Source organism: Cannabis sativa, chromosome 9 (assembly GCF_029168945.1).
Source record: "Cannabis sativa cultivar Pink pepper isolate KNU-18-1 chromosome 9, ASM2916894v1, whole genome shotgun sequence".
Classification (NCBI taxonomy): domain Eukaryota; kingdom Viridiplantae; phylum Streptophyta; class Magnoliopsida; order Rosales; family Cannabaceae; genus Cannabis; species Cannabis sativa.
In genome coordinates, this window is record NC_083609.1 from 57,236,970 (window position 1) to 57,261,229 (window position 24,260).

General features: G+C 33.2%; 2 protein-coding genes and 1 pseudogene across 5 annotated transcripts; all 3 read right to left on the reverse strand.

The window, feature by feature from the left end:
- Positions 1-305: 305 nt before the first annotated feature.
- Positions 306-653, reverse strand: LOC115723089 (uncharacterized). The gene has a single exon (XM_030652505.2). The coding sequence runs from the start codon at positions 651-653 to the stop codon at positions 306-308; it is 348 nt and encodes a 115-aa protein (XP_030508365.2).
- A 4,274-nt stretch (positions 654-4,927) lies between these two features.
- Positions 4,928-15,518, reverse strand: LOC115721842 (mitotic-spindle organizing protein 1B). 4 transcript variants are annotated; one of them, XM_061104291.1, is made up of 3 exons: positions 15,378-15,518; positions 11,050-11,082; positions 4,928-5,457 (listed from the first exon to the last, which is right to left on the reverse strand). In XM_061104291.1, the coding sequence occupies exon 3, from the start codon at positions 5,453-5,455 to the stop codon at positions 5,255-5,257; it is 201 nt and encodes a 66-aa protein (XP_060960274.1). In that variant the 5' UTR covers positions 5,456-5,457; positions 11,050-11,082; positions 15,378-15,518; the 3' UTR covers positions 4,928-5,254. The 4 variants fall into 4 exon arrangements, with proteins under 4 accessions (XP_060960274.1, XP_060960275.1, XP_060960272.1 ...); XM_061104292.1 differs by lacking the exon at positions 15,378-15,518 and adding an exon at positions 15,210-15,349; XM_061104289.1 differs by lacking the exons at positions 11,050-11,082; positions 15,378-15,518 and adding exons at positions 5,900-5,948; positions 6,060-6,296 and having other exon boundaries at positions 4,928-5,486.
- LOC133029029 (mitotic-spindle organizing protein 1B-like) lies at positions 10,526-15,349 on the reverse strand (annotated as a pseudogene).
- Positions 15,519-24,260: the final 8,742 nt, after the last annotated feature.

Consider the following 24,260-nt stretch of genomic DNA (forward strand, 5'->3'; position numbering starts at 1 on the left):
ATAAAATTTAGTATACGTGCCTCGCACGTAACTTTTTCCTAGTATATATAAACATATATAAAAGGCTAAAGCATGAGAATTGAGACTACTTTTGATCAAGATCATTATAAGGTTTAAACAGATTACACTGGAAGTAAATTACACAAGGACCATGAGCTCAGTGATTTATACATGGTTCAAAATTAACCCACCAAGTCTGACAAAATCGATCGGCTTTACTTTTCTCAAATCTATTCAAACTTTCTTAAAAAAAATATAATAATAAATTATCAAGAAGTGAGGACCCTTGTTTTGAACTCCCCAATTCACTCATTTGAAGGCTTTACAGGTGGTCGAACATTTTCGGTGGAGGAAGCACCTGGAGGGGTTGAGGTTGAGGTTGTTGAGGACTCCTCAGCTGCAACAATCTTGCGCAATCTTTCCTGAAGAACTCGAACTCTGTCTTCGGTCTTTCTTAGCTTCCTCCATCTATAAGCCATATAAAGAGTAAAACCCCCATAGACAACAATGTAGGAACCCCAAACATAAGGGTATGTTTCTGCATTCTCTTTAATTTTCCGATACTGATTCACCAACATTCCACTCCACCCCACATCATCAGTACTAGTTGCTTGTTTATCTTCTTCTCCTCCTTTATGCTCTGTAGTTTCCATTGCTTCTCCTATCGATCAACCTCTTTCTTCAAATTCTGTTTCACACAAATTTGTTGTACAAAGTTAGAACGCCTGAACAAGAACAGGAATTAGAGAGAAAAAGTAGTCCCTCAACACATGTTTGAATGGCATATTGTATTGAGTTGTATAGTACTACTTTTATACAATACTAAATTTGGTATTATAATGTCGTATTAAAATATTATAAAAAATTACAAATAAAAATAATATTTTTAAATCATATATCAAACGCCATATAAACCCCAACACATACTCATTCTCATTCTAACCCCAGCCAATTTCTAAAGGGAAATTTCATTTTTTGCCCTTAATAAAACTCCTAATATCAAAATTTAGACCTTTCACTAATTTGTACAAATTAATTCCATTGATTACATGAACTTCCCATTTTACCCTTTTATTAAAAAAAATAAAAAAAATTGTTAAAAACTAAAAAAACTTCCCTCTCTCTTCCCTCTCTCTCTTCCCTCTCTCTTCCTCTCTCTCTTCCCTCTCGTGCACCCCTCTCTCTCTCTAAAAAAAATTGAAAAAACTTCCCTCTCTCTTCCCTGTTGAATATTTATTTCTCTGTGGGCGGTGGTAGAAAACCGGAGCACACCCCAATCACTCAAGAATCTTACACCATTATAATGGATAAATTGTGTTTTAAGCATTTTGTTAGATTTTATGTAGTTTGCTTTCGTTATATGTGTCGTATTTATTGGAACTGGTATTTTTTGGTTTGAAATGGTAGAGATCTTGCAGATCTAGTTTTCTGTCGAAATTTGGGTTTTCCAGATATTATCGACAGTTTATCGATAGAATATCGATGCTATGTCGATATCCTGCTAAGAAAGGTCAGGGATGACCATTATCGACATGTTGTCGACAGTAGGGGTGTTCATAAAAACCGAAAAACCGAAACCGACCATCAAACCGACCAGACCGTAACCGAATTTTCGGTTCCACGTCATCACCGAATTTGGCGGTCGGTTTCGGTTTCGGTTTTTTTGACACGGCGGTCGGTTTCGGTTCTTGAAATAAAAAAATAGTTTAACCAAAAAACCGTCAAAACCGCCAAAAACCGCCTAAAACCGCCAAACCGAAAACCGCCAAAAACCGTACGGTCGGTTTTAAACGGTTATAATTTCTAAACGGTCGGTTACGGTTTTCGTAAAATAAAAACCGTAACCGACCGGTCGGTTATAAAATTTTAAAAACCGACCATAACCGACCGATTTTCACCCCTAGTCGACAGTTTGTCGATATCATATCGATTAAAAAGCAAATTAACCCTAAAATTGAAAGTAGTTTGACCAATAAAATTGTCTGTGTTGTTAATGTATATCGATGGGATGTCGTAGGTGTATCGATAGGATGTCGACACAATGAGAATAAAAACATTTTGACCTAAAATGTCTATAATTTGTTGACGGTATATCGATATTTTATCGACAATGTGATTTAATTGTTTTCTGTGTGATAATATCGACCTCATGTCGACATGATGTCGACATTGTGTCGACAATTTTGTTTGCTAAATAGGCGTGATCATACTTGGAATATCGATAGCATGTCGACAGTATGTCGATATGTTGGCGACAATGTGATGTAATTGCTTTCTGTGATTGCTAAGTGTGATATCGATTGATTGTCGACATCATGTCGATAGTGTGTCAACAATTTTGTGTCGACAAATTCTCAAATAAATTATGTATGTTAATTTGCTTTTTAATCGACATGATATCGACAAACTGTCGACAACATGTCGATAATGGTCATCCCTGACCTTTCTTAGCATGATATCGACATAGCATCGATATTCTATCGATAAACTGTCGATAACTTCTGGAAAACCCAGATTTCGACAGAAAACTATATCTGCAAGATATCTACCATTTCAAACCAAAAAAATACCAGTTTCAACAAATACGACACATATAACGAACACAAACTACAAAAAATCTAACAAAATGCTTAAAACACAACTTATCCATTATAATGGTGTAAGATTCTTGAGTGATTGGGGTGTGCTCCGGTTTTCTAACACTGCCCACCGAGAAATAAACATTCGACAGGGAAGAGAGAGAGGGAAGCTTTTCAGTTTTTTCTAGAGAGAGAGAGGTGCACGAGAGGGAAGAGAGAGAGGAAGAGAGAGGGAAGAGAGAGGGAAGTTTTTTTAGTTTTTAACAATTTTTTTTATTTTTTTAAAAAAAGGGTAAAGTGGGAAGTTCATGTAATCAATGGAATTAATTTGTACAAATTAGTGAAGGGTCTAAATTTTGATATTGGGGGTTTTATTAGGGGCAAAAAATGAAATTTCCCTTTGCTAAATAGGCGTGATCATACTTGGAATATCGATAGCATGTCGACAGTATGTCGATATGTTGGCGACAATGTGATGTAATTGCTTTCTGTGATTGCTAAGTGTGATATCGATTGATTGTCGACATCATGTCGATAGTGTGTCAACAATTTTGTGTCGACAAATTCTCAAATAAATTATGTATGTTAATTTGCTTTTTAATCGACATGATATCGACAAACTGTCGACAACATGTCGATAATGGTCATCCCTGACCTTTCTTAGCATGATATCGACATAGCATCGATATTTTATCGATAAATTGTCGATAACTTCTGGAAAACCCAGATTTCGACAGAAAACTATATCTGCAAGATATCTACCATTTCAAACCAAAAAATACCAGTTTCAACAAATACGACACATATAACGAACACAAACTACAAAAAATCTAACAAAATGCTTAAAACACAACTTATCCATTATAATGGTGTAAGATTCTTGAGTGATTGGGGTGTGCTCCGGTTTTCTAACACTGCCCACCGAGAAATAAACATTCGACAGGGAAGAGAGAGAGGGAAGCTTTTCAGTTTTTTCTAGAGAGAGAGAGAGGTGCACGAGAGGGAAGAGAGAGAGGAAGAGAGAGGGAAGAGAGAGGGAAGTTTTTTTAGTTTTTAACAATTTTTTTTTTATTTTTTTAAAAAAAGGGTAAAGTGGGAAGTTCATGTAATCAATGGAATTAATTTGTACAAATTAGTGAAGGGTCTAAATTTTGATATTGGGGGTTTTATTAGGGGCAAAAAATGAAATTTCCCTTACCTTTTCCTTTCATATTTTTAACCTCAATTTTTCCTACCAAATAACTTTTTTTTAAAAAAAAATCATATTATTGCACACATTGTATAAAAATCCATAAAATGTGTAATTTTCACTTTATTTTATCGTAAAATTTACAAAGTCTTGTATTTTGCTAGGCTTAGTTGTACTCTAACAATTTACAATTTGGCACTAGACTTAGTAAAATTTATGGTAATGCGGAGAGTTGCGCTATCTGTGGTGAAAATATTGATTCGTTTGTTCATCTCTTCTGCCTTTGCTAGTTGGCTAGAGCTCTTTGGTTCTCTAGTCCTTAGTCAGTTCATAGTGAGTCTCTCGGTTTCACTAATCCGCGGAAGCTGGTTTGTTGGCTGCTAGACCCCCTTCTTCCCCACGGTTCTTCTAATGACGACTCTCTTTCTTTTAGCAGATTCAGGATCTATCTTTGCTTCGAATTGTGGGAGGCTCATAACCATGCTTTCCATGACAAAGTGGTTCCCAATGCAATAGGTGTCTTGTGCAAGATTAAGAAGTGTCTTGCTTGTCTTTCAGCATTTGGAGGGGGAGTCCCCTGGGTCGCACAACATCAGGGAACAAAGTGTGAATTTGGTGGAGAGCGAGTTTCGAGGAAAATTGTGCATCGAGCGGCGACTGATATAGTGGTTAAAGATGCTAAAGGTCTTCTTGTGGTTGTGCAGTTCAACTGTCTTCCTCCGATCCTTTGGAGGCTGAAACTCTGGCACTTTCTCAGGTTGTGAGCTTGTGCATGTCTCGGGGCTGGCATGACTGTTTTGATTTCGATCCCACAAGGCACCAATTGGAGGCTTGCTCAAAGTTGTTAGAGCTTCTGGATGCGATCTCTGGTGTGAAGTTGCTGTGGGCAACTCGTGCCTTCAAATGGGGAAGCTCATAACTTGGCAGCTTGGGCATTTACTTCTGCTTCTTCTGGTTTTCTTTTTCGGCTGGGGAGTTGGCTCTTCTTGTAGCCAATTAATGTAGTGTTTGTTTTTTTTCTGGTCATGTTGTAAAATCCAATCAACAACATGATTCATTGTTCAATTAAGCTGTTTTTTTTTTTAATTTGGGGTTTTGTCAATCTTCATTTATATATGTACCAAATTATGTTTCTAACATTTATCCAAAATCACCAAAGTAGAACAAAGATAGTTGAAGATTAATAAATGACCAGATAATTTTTGCCTTGTTCAACTAGAAACTCTAAAAAGGGGTATACAATACAATGTAATTTTAATCAACACAACAACAAAGTTTAAACAGATTGACTCTAAAGAAAAACAATCCACACATCAAGTTTAATAAACTAAATAAATTCTTGTTTGTTTTTCAACCAATCTGACATTGATAAATTCTAATCAACACTCTCGAATTCATTTCCCTAGTTTCATTTAGCCATTAACACAAAAACCAAATGAGCTTCAGTAATCATTTTTTGACACAAGCAAAAGAGAACCTGTTGAATTCAAGTCTGAGATGAAGAGTTGAGGGTTTCTGTTCGGAGTTCCTTGACGAGAGCAGCTAATGCTTCAGGATTGAGACCCAAATCACAGAGAGCAATGAGAACAGAAAGGGTGTGACGATCAAGGCCGGTGTCAAGCATATTCGACATGTGAAATGCCAGGTCTAGAGATTCCCTAGCAGTTTTTGCAGCCTCAGCATCCATGTATGTATGTATTATGCTTTGTTCTCAAAACCTGAATGAAATACCAACAATTTTCATTCTGAATCAGATTAGAAAGTTCTCTAAATCAATGCAATTTTCCAACTTTAATGGGATTGATTAAACAAATAAACAAAATATGAAGATGTAAAAGAAAAGAGAAAAAACCAGTTTAACAACTTTGGTGAGAGTCTTCAAAATATGAAGAAATTCCCTTTGTATTTTGCTATTACAAAATAACTCAAATTGAACTATTTTTTCAAACTAGTAACACTTCATACAAAGCATAATCAATAAATTTAAGGGATAACGAAACCCTAATACTCTCCACCCTAACCTATCTTCCTCCTTCTTCTTCTTCTCCATTATCAACCACCACCACCACACTAGAACTAACTAAAATCATAAAAAAAAAAAAAAAAAAAAAAAAAAATTAGCACCACAAACCTCGACGATGCAACCTGTGGGACAAGTATGAAGGTCTAAGAATGGTGACCTGTAGAGAAAATAGAATAATAAGAGAAGAGAGACATATCTGAATTAGAAATAAAATGCAGAAAACGAGGGCTAGGCCATTCTCGACCGGCGATCGTGGAAGGAACCTCACCGTTAGCTTTGCAGCTCCCGAAATTTCTCGATCTCTCACGATTCTCTCTTGGCAGCTCCAATGGTGTGCAGTGTAGCAGATCTGACGAAGCAAAGATATATAGAGAAAGTGATCGAAAGAGAGGGTGCTCTTTGTTCGAACGAATGAGAGATTTGGGAGTCTAACTAAAAAAATTGGAGATTTTTTAATTTACAGTTTAGATTTGTAAGAGGTTGCAGTGCTAGTTGCAGATTTCTATACGATTTTTTATTGCGATTTAAGTTGAAATTCTTTGCAATAATAATTTCTATAGAATTTCATAAAAATACAAAAAAATATATATATATATTTAGAAGTATAAAAATAAAAAAGCTTAAAAAATTAATGATCATCTTAAGCCATCACTAGTTAATAAATTTTAATGATCATCTTTAATATATTAAATGAGTGATACATTTGTATTATTATTATTATAGTGCGTGGGTGAAGAATAGGATAAATATATAGGGAAATTTCATTTTTTGCTCTTAATAAAACTCCTAATATCAAAATTTAGACCTTCCACTAATTTGTACAAATTAATTCCATTGATTACATGAACTTCCCATTTTACCCTTTTATTAAAAAAAATAAAAAAAATTGTTAAAAACTAAAAAAACTTCCCTCTCTCTTCCCTCTCTCTCTTCCCTCTCTCTCTTCCCTCTCTCTTCCTCTCTCTCTTCCCTCTCGTGCACCCCTCTCTCTCTCTAAAAAAAATTGAAAAAACTTCCCTCTCTCTTCCCTGTTGAATATTTATTTCTCTGTGGGCGGTGGTAGAAAACCGGAGCACACCCCAATCACTCAAGAATCTTACACCATTATAATGGATAAATTGTGTTTTAAGCATTTTGTTAGATTTTATGTAGTTTGCTTTCGTTATATGTGTCGTATTTATTGGAACTGGTATTTTTTGGTTTGAAATGGTAGAGATCTTGCAGATCTAGTTTTCTGTCGAAATTTGGGTTTTCCAGATATTATCGACAGTTTATCGATAGAATATCGATGCTATGTCGATATCCTGCTAAGAAAGGTCAGGGATGACCATTATCGACATGTTGTCGACAGTAGGGGTGTTCATAAAAACCGAAAAACCGAAACCGACCATCAAACCGACCAGACCGTAACCGAATTTTCGGTTCCACGTCATCACCGAATTTGGCGGTCGGTTTCGGTTTCGGTTTTTTTGACACGGCGGTCGGTTTCGGTTCTTGAAATAAAAAAATAGTTTAACCAAAAAACCGTCAAAACCGCCAAAAACCGCCTAAAACCGCCAAACCGAAAACCGCCAAAAACCGTACGGTCGGTTTTAAACGGTTATAATTTCTAAACGGTCGGTTACGGTTTTCGTAAAATAAAAACCGTAACCGACCGGTCGGTTATAAAATTTTAAAAACCGACCATAACCGACCGATTTTCACCCCTAGTCGACAGTTTGTCGATATCATATCGATTAAAAAGCAAATTAACCCTAAAATTGAAAGTAGTTTGACCAATAAAATTGTCTGTGTTGTTAATGTATATCGATGGGATGTCGTAGGTGTATCGATAGGATGTCGACACAATGAGAATAAAAACATTTTGACCTAAAATGTCTATAATTTGTTGACGGTATATCGATATTTTATCGACAATGTGATTTAATTGTTTTCTGTGTGATAATATCGACCTCATGTCGACATGATGTCGACATTGTGTCGACAATTTTGTTTGCTAAATAGGCGTGATCATACTTGGAATATCGATAGCATGTCGACAGTATGTCGATATGTTGGCGAAAATGTGATGTAATTGCTTTCTGTGATTGCTAAGTCTGATATCGATTGATTGTCGACATCATGTCGATAGTGTGTCAACAATTTTGTGTCGACAAATTCTCAAATAAATTATGTATGTTATTTTGCTTTTTAATCGACATGATATCGACAAACTGTCGACAACATGTCGATAATGGTCATCCCTGACCTTTCTTAGCATGATATCGACATAGCATCGATATTCTATCGATAAACTGTCGATAACTTCTGGAAAACCCAGATTTCGACAGAAAACTATATCTGCAAGATATCTACCATTTCAAACCAAAAAATACCAGTTTCAACAAATACGACACATATAACGAACACAAACTACAAAAAATCTAACAAAATGCTTAAAACACAACTTATCCATTATAATGGTGTAAGATTCTTGAGTGATTGGGGTGTGCTCCGGTTTTCTAACACTGCCCACCGAGAAATAAACATTCAAACAGGGAAGAGAGAGAGGGAAGCTTTTCAGTTTTTTCTAGAGAGAGAGAGGTGCACGAGAGGGAAGAGAGAGAGGAAGAGAGAGGGAAGAGAGAGGGAAGTTTTTTTAGTTTTTAACAATTTTTTTTTATTTTTTTAAAAAAAGGGTAAAGTGGGAAGTTCATGTAATCAATGGAATTAATTTGTACAAATTAGTGAAGGGTCTAAATTTTGATATTGGGGGTTTTATTAGGGGCAAAAAATGAAATTTCCCTTTGCTAAATAGGCGTGATCATACTTGGAATATCGATAGCATGTCGACAGTATGTCGATATGTTGGCGACAATGTGATGTAATTGCTTTCTGTGATTGCTAACTGTGATATCGATTGATTGTCGACATCATGTCGATAGTGTGTCAACAATTTTGTGTCGACAAATTCTCAAATAAATTATGTATGTTAATTTGCTTTTTAATCGACATGATATCGACAAACTGTCGACAACATGTCGATAATGGTCATCCCTGACCTTTCTTAGCATGATATCGACATAGCATCGATATTCTATCGATAAATTGTCGATAACTTCTGGAAAACCCAGATTTCGACAGAAAACTATATCTGCAAGATATCTACCATTTCAAACCAAAAAATACCAGTTTCAACAAATACGACACATATAACGAACACAAACTACAAAAAATCTAACAAAATGCTTAAAACACAACTTATCCATTATAATGGTGTAAGATTCTTGAGTGATTGGGGTGTGCTCCGGTTTTCTAACACTGCCCACCGAGAAATAAACATTCGACAGGGAAGAGAGAGAGGGAAGCTTTTCAGTTTTTTCTAGAGAGAGAGAGAGGTGCACGAGAGGGAAGAGAGAGAGGAAGAGAGAGGGAAGAGAGAGGGAAGTTTTTTTAGTTTTTAACAATTTTTTTTTTATTTTTTTAAAAAAAGGGTAAAGTGGGAAGTTCATGTAATCAATGGAATTAATTTGTACAAATTAGGAAGTGGTCTAAATTTTGATATTGGGGGTTTTATTAGGGGCAAAAAATGAAATTTCCCTTACCTTTTCCTTTCATATTTTTAACCTCAATTTTTCCTACCAAATAACTTTTTTTTTAAAAAAAATCATATTATTGCACACATTGTATAAAAATCCATAAAATGTGTAATTTTCACTTTATTTTATCGTAAAATTTACAAAGTCTTGTATTTTGCTAGGCTTAGTTGTACTCTAACAATTTACAATTTGGCACTAGACTTAGTAAAATTTATGGTAATGCGGAGAGTTGCGCTATCTGTGGTGAAAATATTGATTCGTTTGTTCATCTCTTCTGCCTTTGCTAGTTGGCTAGAGCTCTTTGGTTCTCTAGTCCTTAGTCAGTTCATAGTGAGTCTCTCGGTTTCACTAATCCGCGGAAGCTGGTTTGTTGGCTGCTAGACCCCCTTCTTCCCCACGGTTCTTCTAATGACGACTCTCTTTCTTTTAGCAGATTCAGGATCTATCTTTGCTTCGAATTGTGGGAGGCTCATAACCATGCTTTCCATGACAAAGTGGTTCCCAATGCAATAGGTGTCTTGTGCAAGATTAAGAAGTGTCTTGCTTGTCTTTCAGCATTTGGAGGGGGAGTCCCCTGGGTCGCACAACATCAGGGAACAAAGTGTGAATTTGGTGGAGAGCGAGTTTCGAGGAAAATTGTGCATCGAGCGGCGACTGATATAGTGGTTAAAGATGCTAAAGGTCTTCTTGTGGTTGTGCAGTTCAACTGTCTTCCTCCGATCCTTTGGAGGCTGAAACTCTGGCACTTTCTCAGGTTGTGAGCTTGTGCATGTCTCGGGGCTGGCATGACTGTTTTGATTTCGAGCCCACAAGGCACCAATTGGAGGCTTGCTCAAAGTTGTTAGAGCTTCTGGATGCGATCTCTGGTGTGAAGTTGCTGTGGGCAACTCGTGCCTTCAAATGGGGAAGCTCATAACTTGGCAGCTTGGGCATTTACTTCTGCTTCTTCTGGTTTTCTTTTTCGGCTGGGGAGTTGGCTCTTCTTGTAGCCAATTAATGTAGTGTTTGTTTTTTTTCTGGTCATGTTGTAAAATCCAATCAACAACATGATTCATTGTTCAATTAAGCTGTTTTTTTTTTTAATTTGGGGTTTTGTCAATCTTCATTTATATATGTACCAAATTATGTTTCTAACATTTATCCAAAATCACCAAAGTAGAACAAAGATAGTTGAAGATTAATAAATGACCAGATAATTTTTGCCTTGTTCAACTAGAAACTCTAAAAAGGGGTATACAATACAATGTAATTTTAATCAACACAACAACAAAGTTTAAACAGATTGACTCTAAAGAAAAACAATCCACACATCAAGTTTAATAAACTAAATAAATTCTTGTTTGTTTTTCAACCAATCTGACATTGATAAATTCTAATCAACACTCTCGAATTCATTTCCCTAGTTTCATTTAGCCATTAACACAAAAACCAAATGAGCTTCAGTAATCATTTTTTGACACAAGCAAAAGAGAACCTGTTGAATTCAAGTCTGAGATGAAGAGTTGAGGGTTTCTGTTCGGAGTTCCTTGACGAGAGCAGCTAATGCTTCAGGATTGAGACCCAAATCACAGAGAGCAATGAGAACAGAAAGGGTGTGACGATCAAGGCCGGTGTCAAGCATATTCGACATGTGAAATGCCGTGCAGAGATTCCCTAGCAGTTTTTGCAGCCTCAGCATCCATGTATGTATGTATTATGCTTTGTTCTCAAAACCTGAATGAAATACCAACAATTTTCATTCTGAATCAGATTAGAAAGTTCTCTAAATCAATGCAATTTTCCAACTTTAATGGGATTGATTAAACAAATAAACAAAATATGAAGATGTAAAAGAAAAGAGAAAAAACCAGTTTAACTTTGGTGAGAGTCTTCAAAATATGAAGAAATTCCCTTTGTATTTTGCTATTACAAAATAACTCAAATTGAACTATTTTTTCAGACTAGTAACACTTCATACAAAGCATAATCAATAAATTTAAGGGATAACGAAACCCTAATACTCTCCACCCTAACCTATCTTCCTCCTTCTTCTTCTTCTCCATTATCAACCACCACCACCACACTAGAACTAACTAAAATCATAAAAAAAAAAAAAAAAAAAAATTAGCACCACAAACCTCGACGATGCAACCTGTGGGACAAGTATGAAGGTCTAAGAATGGTGACCTGTAGAGAAAATAGAATAATAAGAGAAGAGAGACATATCTGAATTAGAAATAAAATGCAGAAAACGAGGGCTAGGCCATTCTCGACCGGCGATCGTGGAAGGAACCTCACCGTTAGCTTTGCAGCTCCCGAAATTTCTCGATCTGTCACGATTCTCTCTTGGCAGCTCCAATGGTGTGCAGTGTAGCAGATCTGACGAAGCAAAGATATATAGAGAAAGTGATCGAAAGAGAGGGTGCTCTTTGTTCGAACGAATGAGAGATTTGGGAGTCTAACTAAAAAAATTGGAGATTTTTTAATTTACAGTTTAGATTTGTAAGAGGTTGCAGTGCTAGTTGCAGATTTCTATACGATTTTTTATTGCGATTTAAGTTGAAATTCTTTGCAATAATAATTTCTATAGAATTTCATAAAAATACAAAAAAAAATATATATATATATTTAGAAGTATAAAAATAAAAAAGCTTAAAAAATTAATGATCATCTTAAGCCATCACTAGTTAATAAATTTTAATGATCATCTTTAATATATTAAATGAGTGATACATTTGTATTATTATTATTATAGTGCGTGGGTGAAGAATAGGATAAATATATAGGGAAATTTCATTTTTTGCTCTTAATAAAACTCCTAATATCAAAATTTAGACCTTCCACTAATTTGTACAAATTAATTCCATTGATTACATGAACTTCCCATTTTACCCTTTTATTAAAAAAATAAAAAAAAATTGTTAAAAACTAAAAAAACTTCCCTCTCTCTTCCCTCTCTCTCTTCCCTCTCTCTTCCTCTCTCTCTTCCCTCTCGTGCACCCCTCTCTCTCTCTAAAAAAAATTGAAAAAACTTCCCTCTCTCTTCCCTGTTGAATATTTATTTCTCTGTGGGCGGTGGTAGAAAACCGGAGCACACCCCAATCACTCAAGAATCTTACACCATTATAATGGATAAATTGTGTTTTAAGCATTTTGTTAGATTTTATGTAGTTTGCTTTCGTTATATGTGTCGTATTTATTGGAACTGGTATTTTTTGGTTTGAAATGGTAGAGATCTTGCAGATCTAGTTTTCTGTCGAAATTTGGGTTTTCCAGATATTATCGACAGTTTATCGATAGAATATCGATGCTATGTCGATATCCTGCTAAGAAAGGTCAGGGATGACCATTATCGACATGTTGTCGACAGTAGGGGTGTTCATAAAAACCGAAAAACCGAAACCGACCATCAAACCGACCAGACCGTAACCGAATTTTCGGTTCCACGTCATCACCGAATTTGGCGGTCGGTTTCGGTTTCGGTTTTTTTGACATGGCGGTCGGTTTCGGTTCTTGAAATAAAAAAATAGTTTAACCAAAAAACCGCCAAAAACTGCCTAAAACCGCCAAACCGAAAACTGCCAAAAACCGTACGGTCGGTTTTATACGGTTATAATTTCTAAACGGTCGGTTACGGTTTTCGTAAAATAAAAACCGTAACCGACCGGTCGGTTATAAAATTTTAAAAACCGACCATAACCGACCGATTTTCACCCCTAGTCGACAGTTTGTCGATATCATATCGATTAAAAAGCAAATTAACCCTAAAATTGAAAGTAGTTTGACCAATAAAATTGTCTGTGTTGTTAATGTATATCGATGGGATGTCGTAGGTGTATCGATAGGATGTCGACACAATGAGAATAAAAACATTTTGACCTAAAATGTCTATAATTTGTTGACGGTATATCGATATTTTATCGACAATGTGATTTAATTGTTTTCTGTGTGATAATATCGACCTCATGTCGACATTGTGTCGACAATTTTGTTTGCTAAATAGGCGTGATCATACTTGGAATATCGATAGCATGTCGACAGTATGTCGATATGTTGGCGACAATGTGATGTAATTGCTTTCTGTGATTGCTAAGTGTGATATCGATTGATTGTCGACATCATGTCGATAGTGTGTCAACAATTTTGTGTCGACAAATTCTCAAATAAATTATGTATGTTAATTTGCTTTTTAATCGACATGATATCGACAAACTGTCGACAACATGTCGATAATGGTCATCCCTGACCTTTCTTAGCATGATATCGACATAGCATCGATATTCTATCGATAAACTGTCGATAACTTCTGGAAAACCCAGATTTCGACAGAAAACTATATCTGCAATATATCTACCATTTCAAACCAAAAAATACCAGTTTCAACAAATACGACACATATAACGAACACAAACTACAAAAAATCTAACAAAATGCTTAAAACACAACTTATCCATTATAATGGTGTAAGATTCTTGAGTGATTGGGGTGTGCTCCGGTTTTCTAACACTGCCCACCGAGAAATAAACATTCGACAGGGAAGAGAGAGAGGGAAGCTTTTCAGTTTTTTCTAGAGAGAGAGAGAGGTGCACGAGAGGGAAGAGAGAGAGGAAGAGAGAGGGAAGAGAGAGAAGTTTTTTTAGTTTTTAACAATTTTTTTTTTATTTTTTTAAAAAAAGGGTAAAGTGGGAAATTCATGTAATCAATGGAATTAATTTGTACAAATTAGTGAAGGGTCTAAATTTTGATATTGGGGGTTTTATTAGGGGCAAAAAATGAAATTTCCCTTTCTAAAATATCTGGCACATTGTTAGAAAAATTACAAAGTTCATGAAACCGAAAAAAAACACCTGATATACTATCAATCAGTAAGTTTTTCCATCGTGTAATCACTCACACACATAAAATTCACAACTCTGATCTGAACCAATATTGGGTATTTCTAAATTTTCATTGGATTTTTTAAGGACAGAGTCAGAATTGGAGCCTCTTGTAACGGTTTATTATGTTGACATGTTTGGTAACCTGTCAATGCCTTTTTTTAATTTCTGCAACTATACTTATTTTTATACGATGCGTGATGCCCTTGGAATAAGCAAGCCATTCTATATTACTCTTGGAATAAGCTTCTTCCCAAGAGTAGAGAGAGACTTATGACTAGATTTTATCCTGATGGTGAGGAAACTCTAGTGGGGTTGGCTTGTAATATATCAACTCACAAGTTTAATGTTGTTTTAGTTGGTTATATTTTGGTCATAGACCAGATGGGACAAATGTATGCTTAGTGTTTGATTCTGAATCAAACAAGTGGATGAATGTGTTTCTTATCAAGATGATCAATTTACACATAAGAATAAAACCTGGAAAGTGGAGAAACGACAGAAATGGCTTCCCCACTCAATGCAATTCCAGGTCGAGGCACTGGAGACAAGGTTCTTCTAACAGATGCCTTTTAACTATGATTAAAAAGAAAATCATTAAATGCCTTCTTACTCACTTCACAAACCCCCATACACTGGTCTTGAAAAGAAATAAATATCAGCTAGCTTCTTCCTCAATCTCCCATACACTGGTCTTGCAACTAAAGCTCAAACTAAATAATACAAGTCAAACAGAGCACAAAAGTTGGAAATGACATAGAGAAGAAAGAGTAATTACTCATACACAATTTTATAGTACCTAATAAAGATTTTAGCCTGTACCAATCAAATTGAATCACAACAACCTAATTCCTAATTTCTGAGCAAGAAAAATTTGATCATGACCCATGAACACACCCTTCACATCTCCCATGGAGACCGGGGTCTGTACGCGAGAGAGAGAGAGAGAGAGAGAGAGAGAGAGAGAGAGAGAGAGAGAGATACCTGGTTCTGCAGAAGTGAAGAGGAAGGAGGGGACGGCTAGGGCTTCACCAGACAGCCCTATGATTAGGTTAGACAAAGTTGTGCACCAAAAAGCCCCTTAAGACAAAGTTCACATCGTCTCTTCGTATTCGATCGTCATTAGCAGCCTCAAAATCGAAAGTAGAGTACCTATTGTGAGTGAAAGGGAATTCCTACTCCCCGATCTCCGATCTAAGGTTGATAATTTAAGTAGAGTAGGTGTTGTGAGTGAAATAATTGTTAATCCGGCAATGAGTGAAACGGAATTCCTCGTGTCCGCTCTCCGATCTCCGATCTGACGTTGATAATATTTCTAGGGTAAGGTGATGAAGAAAGCCAAAAGGGGAGATTGAGAGAAAGAGAGTTTGAGTAACAGTTTGAATTGGGCTATGACTTTATAATTGGGCTTCTCATATTGGGCTAACTCAATCACTACGCCATAGACCATACCCAACCTTTTATAATCTTTTTTTTTTTATTATTATTCATCACTTGTTTTTTTAAGAAAAATAAAAATTCAAACTTTTACTTAGGGGGTGTTCATAAAATACTCGATCCAATCTAATCTAATCTACACAGTGCAGATATCTGCACTTGTGCTGATTGGATTGGATTGGAAAATTCAAAATCCACACTTGTGCGGATAGTAACCGATTCAATCTAATCCACACATATTTATAAAAAAAAAATTATGTATATAATTAACATTTTAATGTAAAGAAAATAGTAATTTAAAAGTTTAATACATGTAATACAATTATATTTTAAAACTTAAAAGATCAAATGTATATTTCATTCTTATGTGTAATTTTTTTCAACATACAATTTAAAACAAAATTAAACATTTCTTTACACATACAATTTTTTTTTCATCATTTGAATTTGTTATTTCTTATTTAATTTATATTAATTTGTTGTTTGAGACTTAATATAACAATTATTTAATTTATTTTGTTGTTACTTATGTGAAAAAAAAATATTTTTTCATAAATATTAAAAAGTAACCAATTTAAAATAATCGATCCAATTCGTACTTTTGTAGATTGGATTGAATTTGAGCTATTACGCGAATTGGATTGGATTTGAGCTATTACGCGGATTGGATTGGATCCAAAATATGAAATCTGCACTTAGTGCGGATCGGATGCACTATGAGAAAAATAGTGCGGATTGGATTGGATGAACACCCCTACTTTTACTTAGATCAATTTTTACATGATTACATGAGCATGTTTGGTATTATTTATTTTTTGTCTTCAAAAAAGTATTTTTAGAAATGAGAACAAAAAATTGTTTTTGGAGTTTTCAAAATACAAGTCGCGTTTTGTTAGTGTTTTCTAAAAACAATATTAACCAAAAGTGAATTAGTTTTTAAAACAGAAAATAACATTTTGTTGTTATAAAAATTTTAATTTTTTGTAACTTTGTTTTCTAAAAACTGTTTTCAAAAAGCAAAGCCAAATAAGCCTAATTGTTTTCAAAAAATAATTTTCTGTTTTTAAAAACAAAAAATAATTTTTTAGTTATGATGCCAAACATGTACTAAGTCACTGGTTTTTGGGTTACGTTTAACTATGAAAAATGAAAAATAAGAGAAAGTTAAAAGACTTGAGTTGTTGCTCATTGGGAGGGAGGGGTTGTGTCGTCATTGGGGAGGGATGAGCTGTGTCGCTTCCATTGTTGGTGAAGATGTCGTCGGCGACTTAGGGAGGAGATGGTCTTCGTCGTCAGCGAGTAGGGGAGAAGATGTCGTCGTCTCCGTCGTCGTCAAATCGCTAAGCAGCGAATCACCGTCGTCGTCCACTCTCTGAGCAGTGGGCAGCGACTTTAAAGAGGGATGAGGTGAGAGAGAGAATACGATAGAGAGAGAGGGATCTTATGAGATTTAGGTTTTTGTTTTTTTCAAATGTCTTTTATATATGCTTTATTTTTTGGTTTTTTTTTCTTTATTTTGGTTTTTGAAATATAATATTTTTACGAAGTGATTAAAATCACTCATGAATTTACGATGCAGACATCCGCAGCGCTAGAACCTCCTCGAACAAGGATAGCTCATCGTCTAACCGTAGAGCATGCTTTGCCAAACCATGGGCTGCTAAATTCTCGGAGCGAGCCACATGGGACAAAACTGTCCCCAAAAATGTAGACAATAAAGTTATGACATCTTCAAGCAACGGTCCTAGCTCATTGAAATACATATTTCCACTATTAATAGTCGTCACCAAAGCTAACGAATCTGAATAAACTGTACGAATTGGGAGGCCACACAAGTGAGCCCAGTTGAGTCCAACAAACTGTGCTAAAGTTTCAACCTGTAAAACTGAAATGCCACCTGAAAATAGCAAAAAACCAGAATAAAGCTTTTATTAGAAATTTATCAAAATGACCAGAATCTACCAAACACCAAGAAATAAGCAACCAAAACTCCACTATAAAATTACTAGGACTAGCCAAAGGGATTATCCTTTGGCTAGAAGCAACTAAATTATAGTACTCTACTTCTTAACCTTCTTAAGGTCACTAACCTTTACTAAGACCCTATCACCTCATATAGATTTCAGTATGTAATCTAGTAAAAACATGAACCTAAACCCTACCTTATATGTATATTAAACTTACCACTTGGACCAATTCAAGGGGTTGGGAGGTTCTAGAATCAGAGATGGAATATGGTAGTTTGTGATTTTTACCCCTTTTACATGTCTCACAGAATTTTAGGTCTTTTATGTTAATTGGTATGTTCAGTCCAGCTAAGATTTTGGCAAGAACATTGGGGGCAGGATGACCTAACTTTTAATGTCACAAATTAATATTTGATTTTTCAGTAAGATAAAGAACTGAGCTAGTGACATCAGATTTAAAAGAAATCTCATTTTTATTAATAGGTAAACTATTACATGAGGAAGATGTTGTTGAAACAACACTTTTATTATAATGCTCAATAATACAAGATTTAACTTCTATGGGACTAGTAGGGACTGTAGTGTAAGACACTGCAGTAGACTTTGGCTTAGACTGTGCTGTGGCAAGGTGACAATCAAGCTAAAATTTAGATGATGGAAATGAACTGTGAGACAAAGTGTATAAGCCATTTTTAAGCCTCCCCTTGAGCAAGACTCTCCATGTTACTTTGTCCTTAACAGAACAACACTTGAAGTGAAATTCTAACAAAATATTATTATCCTATTATCCTCAGTAAGCTTAGACACACTAATTAGGTTCTTGGTAATTTGAGGAACTTTAAGGACATTTTTAAGGTGTAAAGAAACATGAGATGAAGGGAGAGAAGAGTTACCAATGTTACTGATGGGGAGACATTTTCTATTCCCAACATCAAGGGTGTTTGATCCTGAGTATGGGGTTTCAGATTCAAGATATTCAATGTCTTGAGCAATATGGTTCTTTGCTCCTGTGTCAGCATACCAATCGGGGTCACCTGCAAATTCTTGAATGGCAGAGCTGGAATAAGCTTGAGGATCTTCTTGATCATCAATTTCAGCAAGATAGGCACGTGACTCATTGATCTTGGGTGTCACAAAGCCTTTGTCAAATCTGTAATGACATATTGCTGTTGTATGTCTAGATTTGTGACAAACTTGACACATGAGGTGTGGAATAGAAGGGTTGCCACGACCATAAGATCGTCCTTGAGATCGATTATATGCAGAATTGCCACGACCTTGAGCAGCATAGGGACGATATCCATGGCCAGAATTGAACGAGAGTTATGGACAGTGAGATTGGCCATCATTTCAGATAACGAATCATTCAAGGTGTAATGTCTTTCCAGCCTTCTCTCATGGGTTAGTAACATAGATTGAATTGATTCTAAAGAGAAATTATCCACAAGACTTGTGACATGAACCACAATGGGATCATATTCAGGTCCCAAACCATTTAACATATGCATAATCAAGTCACTGTCATCAAGAGGATGACTAGAAGTGGATAAAGAATCGGCAAGAAGTTTCACTTTATCATAGTAATCAGTAATAAAAAGATTACCTTTCTGAATTGTGGAGAGTTGAGACTTTATTTGAAGCAATCTGGCCTTGGATTGACTGGAAAATCTCTGTTCCAGAGCACGCCAAGCATCATAGGATGAGTTGTATTGAGCTAACGATCCAAGAATCGTTTCAGACATGGAAGATCAGAGCCACCTAAGTAACAATTTATCTTTTCTTTTCCATGTAGTGCATTTTGGGTTGATGTTGCCATTAACAAGAGTGCGAACTGGAGCAACTCCGGTAAGAAGAATGTCATCGAGGCCGTGACCGATGACGGTAGGGATATTGACTTGCGATTTCCACGCAAGAAAGTTGGTTCGATCGAGTCGAACGGTGAGAGAGGAATTCAGAGAATTCTAGAATGGATTCCATTGATGAGTTGGTGAAGAAGCTGGAATCAGAGCAGCAGAGGGCTGAGCAGTGGGTTCGGGGTGGCAAGGATCCATAATCGACGTTGGTCAAAAGCTTCCTGATACTATGTAGAATGTGAGCTCATTTATGCAATCTAACAGGACTCAATCACAGAAAGAAATCACAAAACTTGCAAAAATTAAGCAAACCTTGAAAGAGATATGTTATTTATAGAGAGAGCCAAAGTTTGTTACAAGGTAAAAACGGAAAAACAGAGCAAAAGAAAACAGCCAAAACAAATTGTTACCATAGTAAAACAATAGTATTAACTAACTCATTAACTAACTCTAACTATGGTTAACATAGTCCATTGTTTTGTTTTTCGTCTCATTGTTTATTGGTTGAATTATTGTTCTTGCCGAGTTGTGTTTCACAACAATAGCTTCGGTAAAATTTGGTGAAAGTTTGAGCAACTACTCCAATAATTAAAGTTACCCAAAAGTTGTTTGTACTTATATTGGGCAAAATTGCCTAATTTTGATTAAAAGAAGTTGGTAGGGTCAAGTAAGTAACAAAATATATTACCCCAATGGAGTGGAGTTGCTCAAAGGTGTAGTGGGCATTTAATAATCTCACAAGCTTAAATTGCCTCAACTTGGGTTATTATAAGTCACCATCATTTAATTTCCATTTATTACTATATTTATATTTATGTGTATATACATGTATATATAGCTCTCAAGCACGAAGAATTAATGAATTAATTAATGGAAGAACTCAGTCATGACTCACATATTTTCTCCTTCATATATAACTATATCTATTGATCATTTTACAATTATATATTTTTCATTTATTTATTAAAACTAAATTATAGAGATGTATAAAAAAATGTAAGTTTTTCTTTTTGGTTACGAATTTTATACTACAAATAAAAACTAAAAAGGTATATAAAAAGAAAAACTAATTGTAATTTAATTTAAACATCATTAAGGGGGTTGATACACTACTAATATTAGAGAAAAATAGAAAATAATAATCAATTGGTTATGGCCCCCGTTAGTTGGGTTTTATAAGTTATTTTTCTGACTTTTGAAGTTAAATCTAAAAATATTTCTATTATTAGTTGGGTAACTAATAAATTTTAGTTTTTAATTTTAATTTTTTTAATAAAAATTAAATATAGTAACTTTCTTAGCAACAATTTTCTGAAAAGTTAATAGAAGAAAGCAGAAATATTATCTATATTAGTTTTATATTGGATAATGTGTATTAATTGCTCTTTAGTTTAGTAATTTATTAGTGTAAGAAGATATTTAGTTGTTACTTGTTAATTAGTGTGTGAAGAGTGATGACCTTGTTTTTTCCTTTTACTAAATTAATAATGAATAGGAGTATGTGAGAAAAAAAATTACAATTAATTAATTCAAACATCATTAAGGAGCCTTACCAAAAGAAAAATATATTATTAAAGAGTGCTTATATATATTTATAAATTTATACAGAACTACTCAAATTTATTATATTTTCATTTATGAATAAATGAATTATAATCACGGGTCCATTTATTTATTTTTTATTATTATTTTTGAATAAACACTACAAAAAATCTTACTTTTAGTCACAATAAAATTTGTGACTAAAAGTAAAAATGTTGTGACTAATTATAAATCATCATTCTTATGTTGTGAATAAAAGTTCAGTGGCTAAAAGTATTAGTCACAAAAATTACAATTTGTTGTGACTAAATGTAGTTTTAGTAACAATACTTGTTGTGACTCAAACTAAATTAGTAACAACTTGTATCTAAATATTATGCTTTAGTCACAAGTAACATTTTGTTGTGACTAAAAGTCACATTTAGTCACAAAAAAAAAAAATATGTTGTGACTAAATAGTTATCACTAAAAATGACAGTTTTTTGTAGTGAAATTACGGATCCATTTATTGATATAAACTCATATTAAACAAAATTTTCTTCAACTTAATTCAATTAAGAAAGAGTACTACGAAAACGTACACCATTATTAATAGTCTTAATATCATGCACATACATATTATTTTTTTTGGCAGAAATACATAAATTATAATGGGTACATATATATTGGGAAGAAACAAGCACAAAATATATGGCAAATTAAATAAAATTTTGAGTGTAGGTAGGTATTTAAAGTGTATAATTAAATGGATTAAATTGCAACAACAAAAAATTGGTAATAATGTAATTCTAAAGGCCCTTTGCCAAAGCCTATATCCCTTCATTGCCATATAATGATTAAATGAAAAAAATTATCTTCTTGTTTTTTTTTTTTTTTGAAATATATATACATATAATAAATAAATATATTTTTCTTAATAACTATAAAAGAGTAAAGAGAATAAATTATTATTCTTTTAAAAAAATTATATTATTATCTCTTTTTCTCTTTCCATTTACATATGATATATGTAAGGAAAATGACTATAGAAAAAGTTATATTATTCGTTTATAAATGGTAAGAATATTTTTTTAAGGAAAAAATAAATATAGGGAGGGTGGGAAACGAGATAATTAAGATTTCTAGTAAGAAAAAAATAAAATTAAAATGTACGATATTGGACAATATATATATTCATTTATTTATTTCAAAAATATTAATTTATTATCATTTGTTACCTTATAAAAAAAATCTTATTATTAGTCATACTGCTGTAATATATATAGATATATTAATTAGTGCTAATTAGGAATCAATTAATTAACGAACATTTTCATAATTTGACTTTCAACAAAATCAATTTATTTGTCTTTGTTTTTATTATTCTTTTTTTTAAAAAAATTATATATAGCCTACAACTTCTAAATCACAATAAAATAATTGATTTATTTACAATTTAAATTGTCTAATTCTAGTTTCAGATCATGTCTGGAACAACTAGTAATTAACTTATAAGAATGTTTTATAATTATTGGATTAAAGAGAGACAGGTGGTACGTTCTAATTATTCAACAAAATAATAATAACTAACTAATATATTTGTTATTAATAATAATTTTATTTTGTAAAGAATATTTATATATATATATGATTGTGATCTCTTTGAGAAGCTTGTAATAGGTATTTTTAATTTAATTGTACTTAGATGTTAATTAATTACTCTAAAAGTCAAAATTTTGACTGAAACACTCAAGGAGAACATGCTTCGGCTTAATTTCTGGGGATTTTGTGGACTATTTACAAGTCAATTCCAGAATTAATATTCCTAATTTTATGAATTATTTTTTACATTTAAAATTATTTTTATACAATTTTTTTGGAATGACTCACTCAATTTTATTATCATTTTCTAATAAAATATATATAATCATTTTAATTAGTACACAAATGACATTCTTGTGATGTAGCTGTGAAATATATATAAATTACTGTTATTTATACATAAAATAATTAATTAAAGATAGATAGAGATAAAATTAAGAATAATAAGTCCAAAATTGTGTCAGACACTAATTAATGATATTGTCAGAAACTGTTGTTTGTTTCATAAAAGGAAAGTAAATAGGAAGCCAAAACAAATCTTAACTCTCTGTTTTTTTCATGATTAAATTTAAATATTTAAATTAATACTAACATTACTTTTAATTTTTTATTAATTGAATATACATATAAAATTTGTTATGTGTAAATTTGAATCATCATGGTCGGCTATATTTAAGTAAGATTATTATATTTAATTACACTATAAAAATTTATATAAGAGCCCTAATGTTTTTTTTTGAAACAAATAAATTAAATATGAATAGCTGATTATATTAAGAGTAATTTTATTTATATTTTTATATTCTTTTGTGTTAAAGTTTGATAATTTTTTTTAATTTTGTTTTCATATATTTTTATTTTTATTCTAATAAAATTTTATATATTTTTTATTTTAATTATTTTATCTATGTAAAATATATCACATTTTATGCTACATACAAGAGTATGTTAAAAGTGATTTAATCTATGATTATACAATTGGCCTACTCCTCATCTTTTTTTTTTTTTTTGCAGCTAGAGTTCCACTAATTCATTTTGGGCCGTTGAGATTACGAAGCTACTGCATGAGTATTTTCTTGCTTGGTTGTCAGTTATAATTAGATTAGTCGGTTATTATTGAATTAGATCGATTTATGAATATTCCTATGACTAAATATGTGCTATAAATCATTCAAAAAAAAATATACGTTATAAATGAAGATTAAAATAGTATTTTAATGGAAATTAGAGATGTGTTCCAAGTATACTCATTTAGTTTGATATTTATTAGAATTTTTTAGATAATTTAAATTTTTTTTTCTATAATTATACAAATTGTAATTATTTAAAACTATTTGTAAGTTTTTAGAAATTTTTTATAATTTAGCGTGTTAAAAATAAAATTCAAATTATCTCAAAAAAAAAAAAAAATTCAAATATTTTATTGCTAATCTTAATTAGATTGAGACTTGAGAGGATTAATATTAATATTAATAATAATGAAACAAAAAACGTAGGTCAATCACTTTTTAATATTTATAGTTTACATATGAGAATTAGTGAATTAGTTGAGAAGAATCGTACAATTCTAACCAATAAAAAGTTGACATGTTGAAACTTTTTATTTTAAATTATTTATTTTTTATTTGTCAATCAAACCTTTTTTATTTATTATT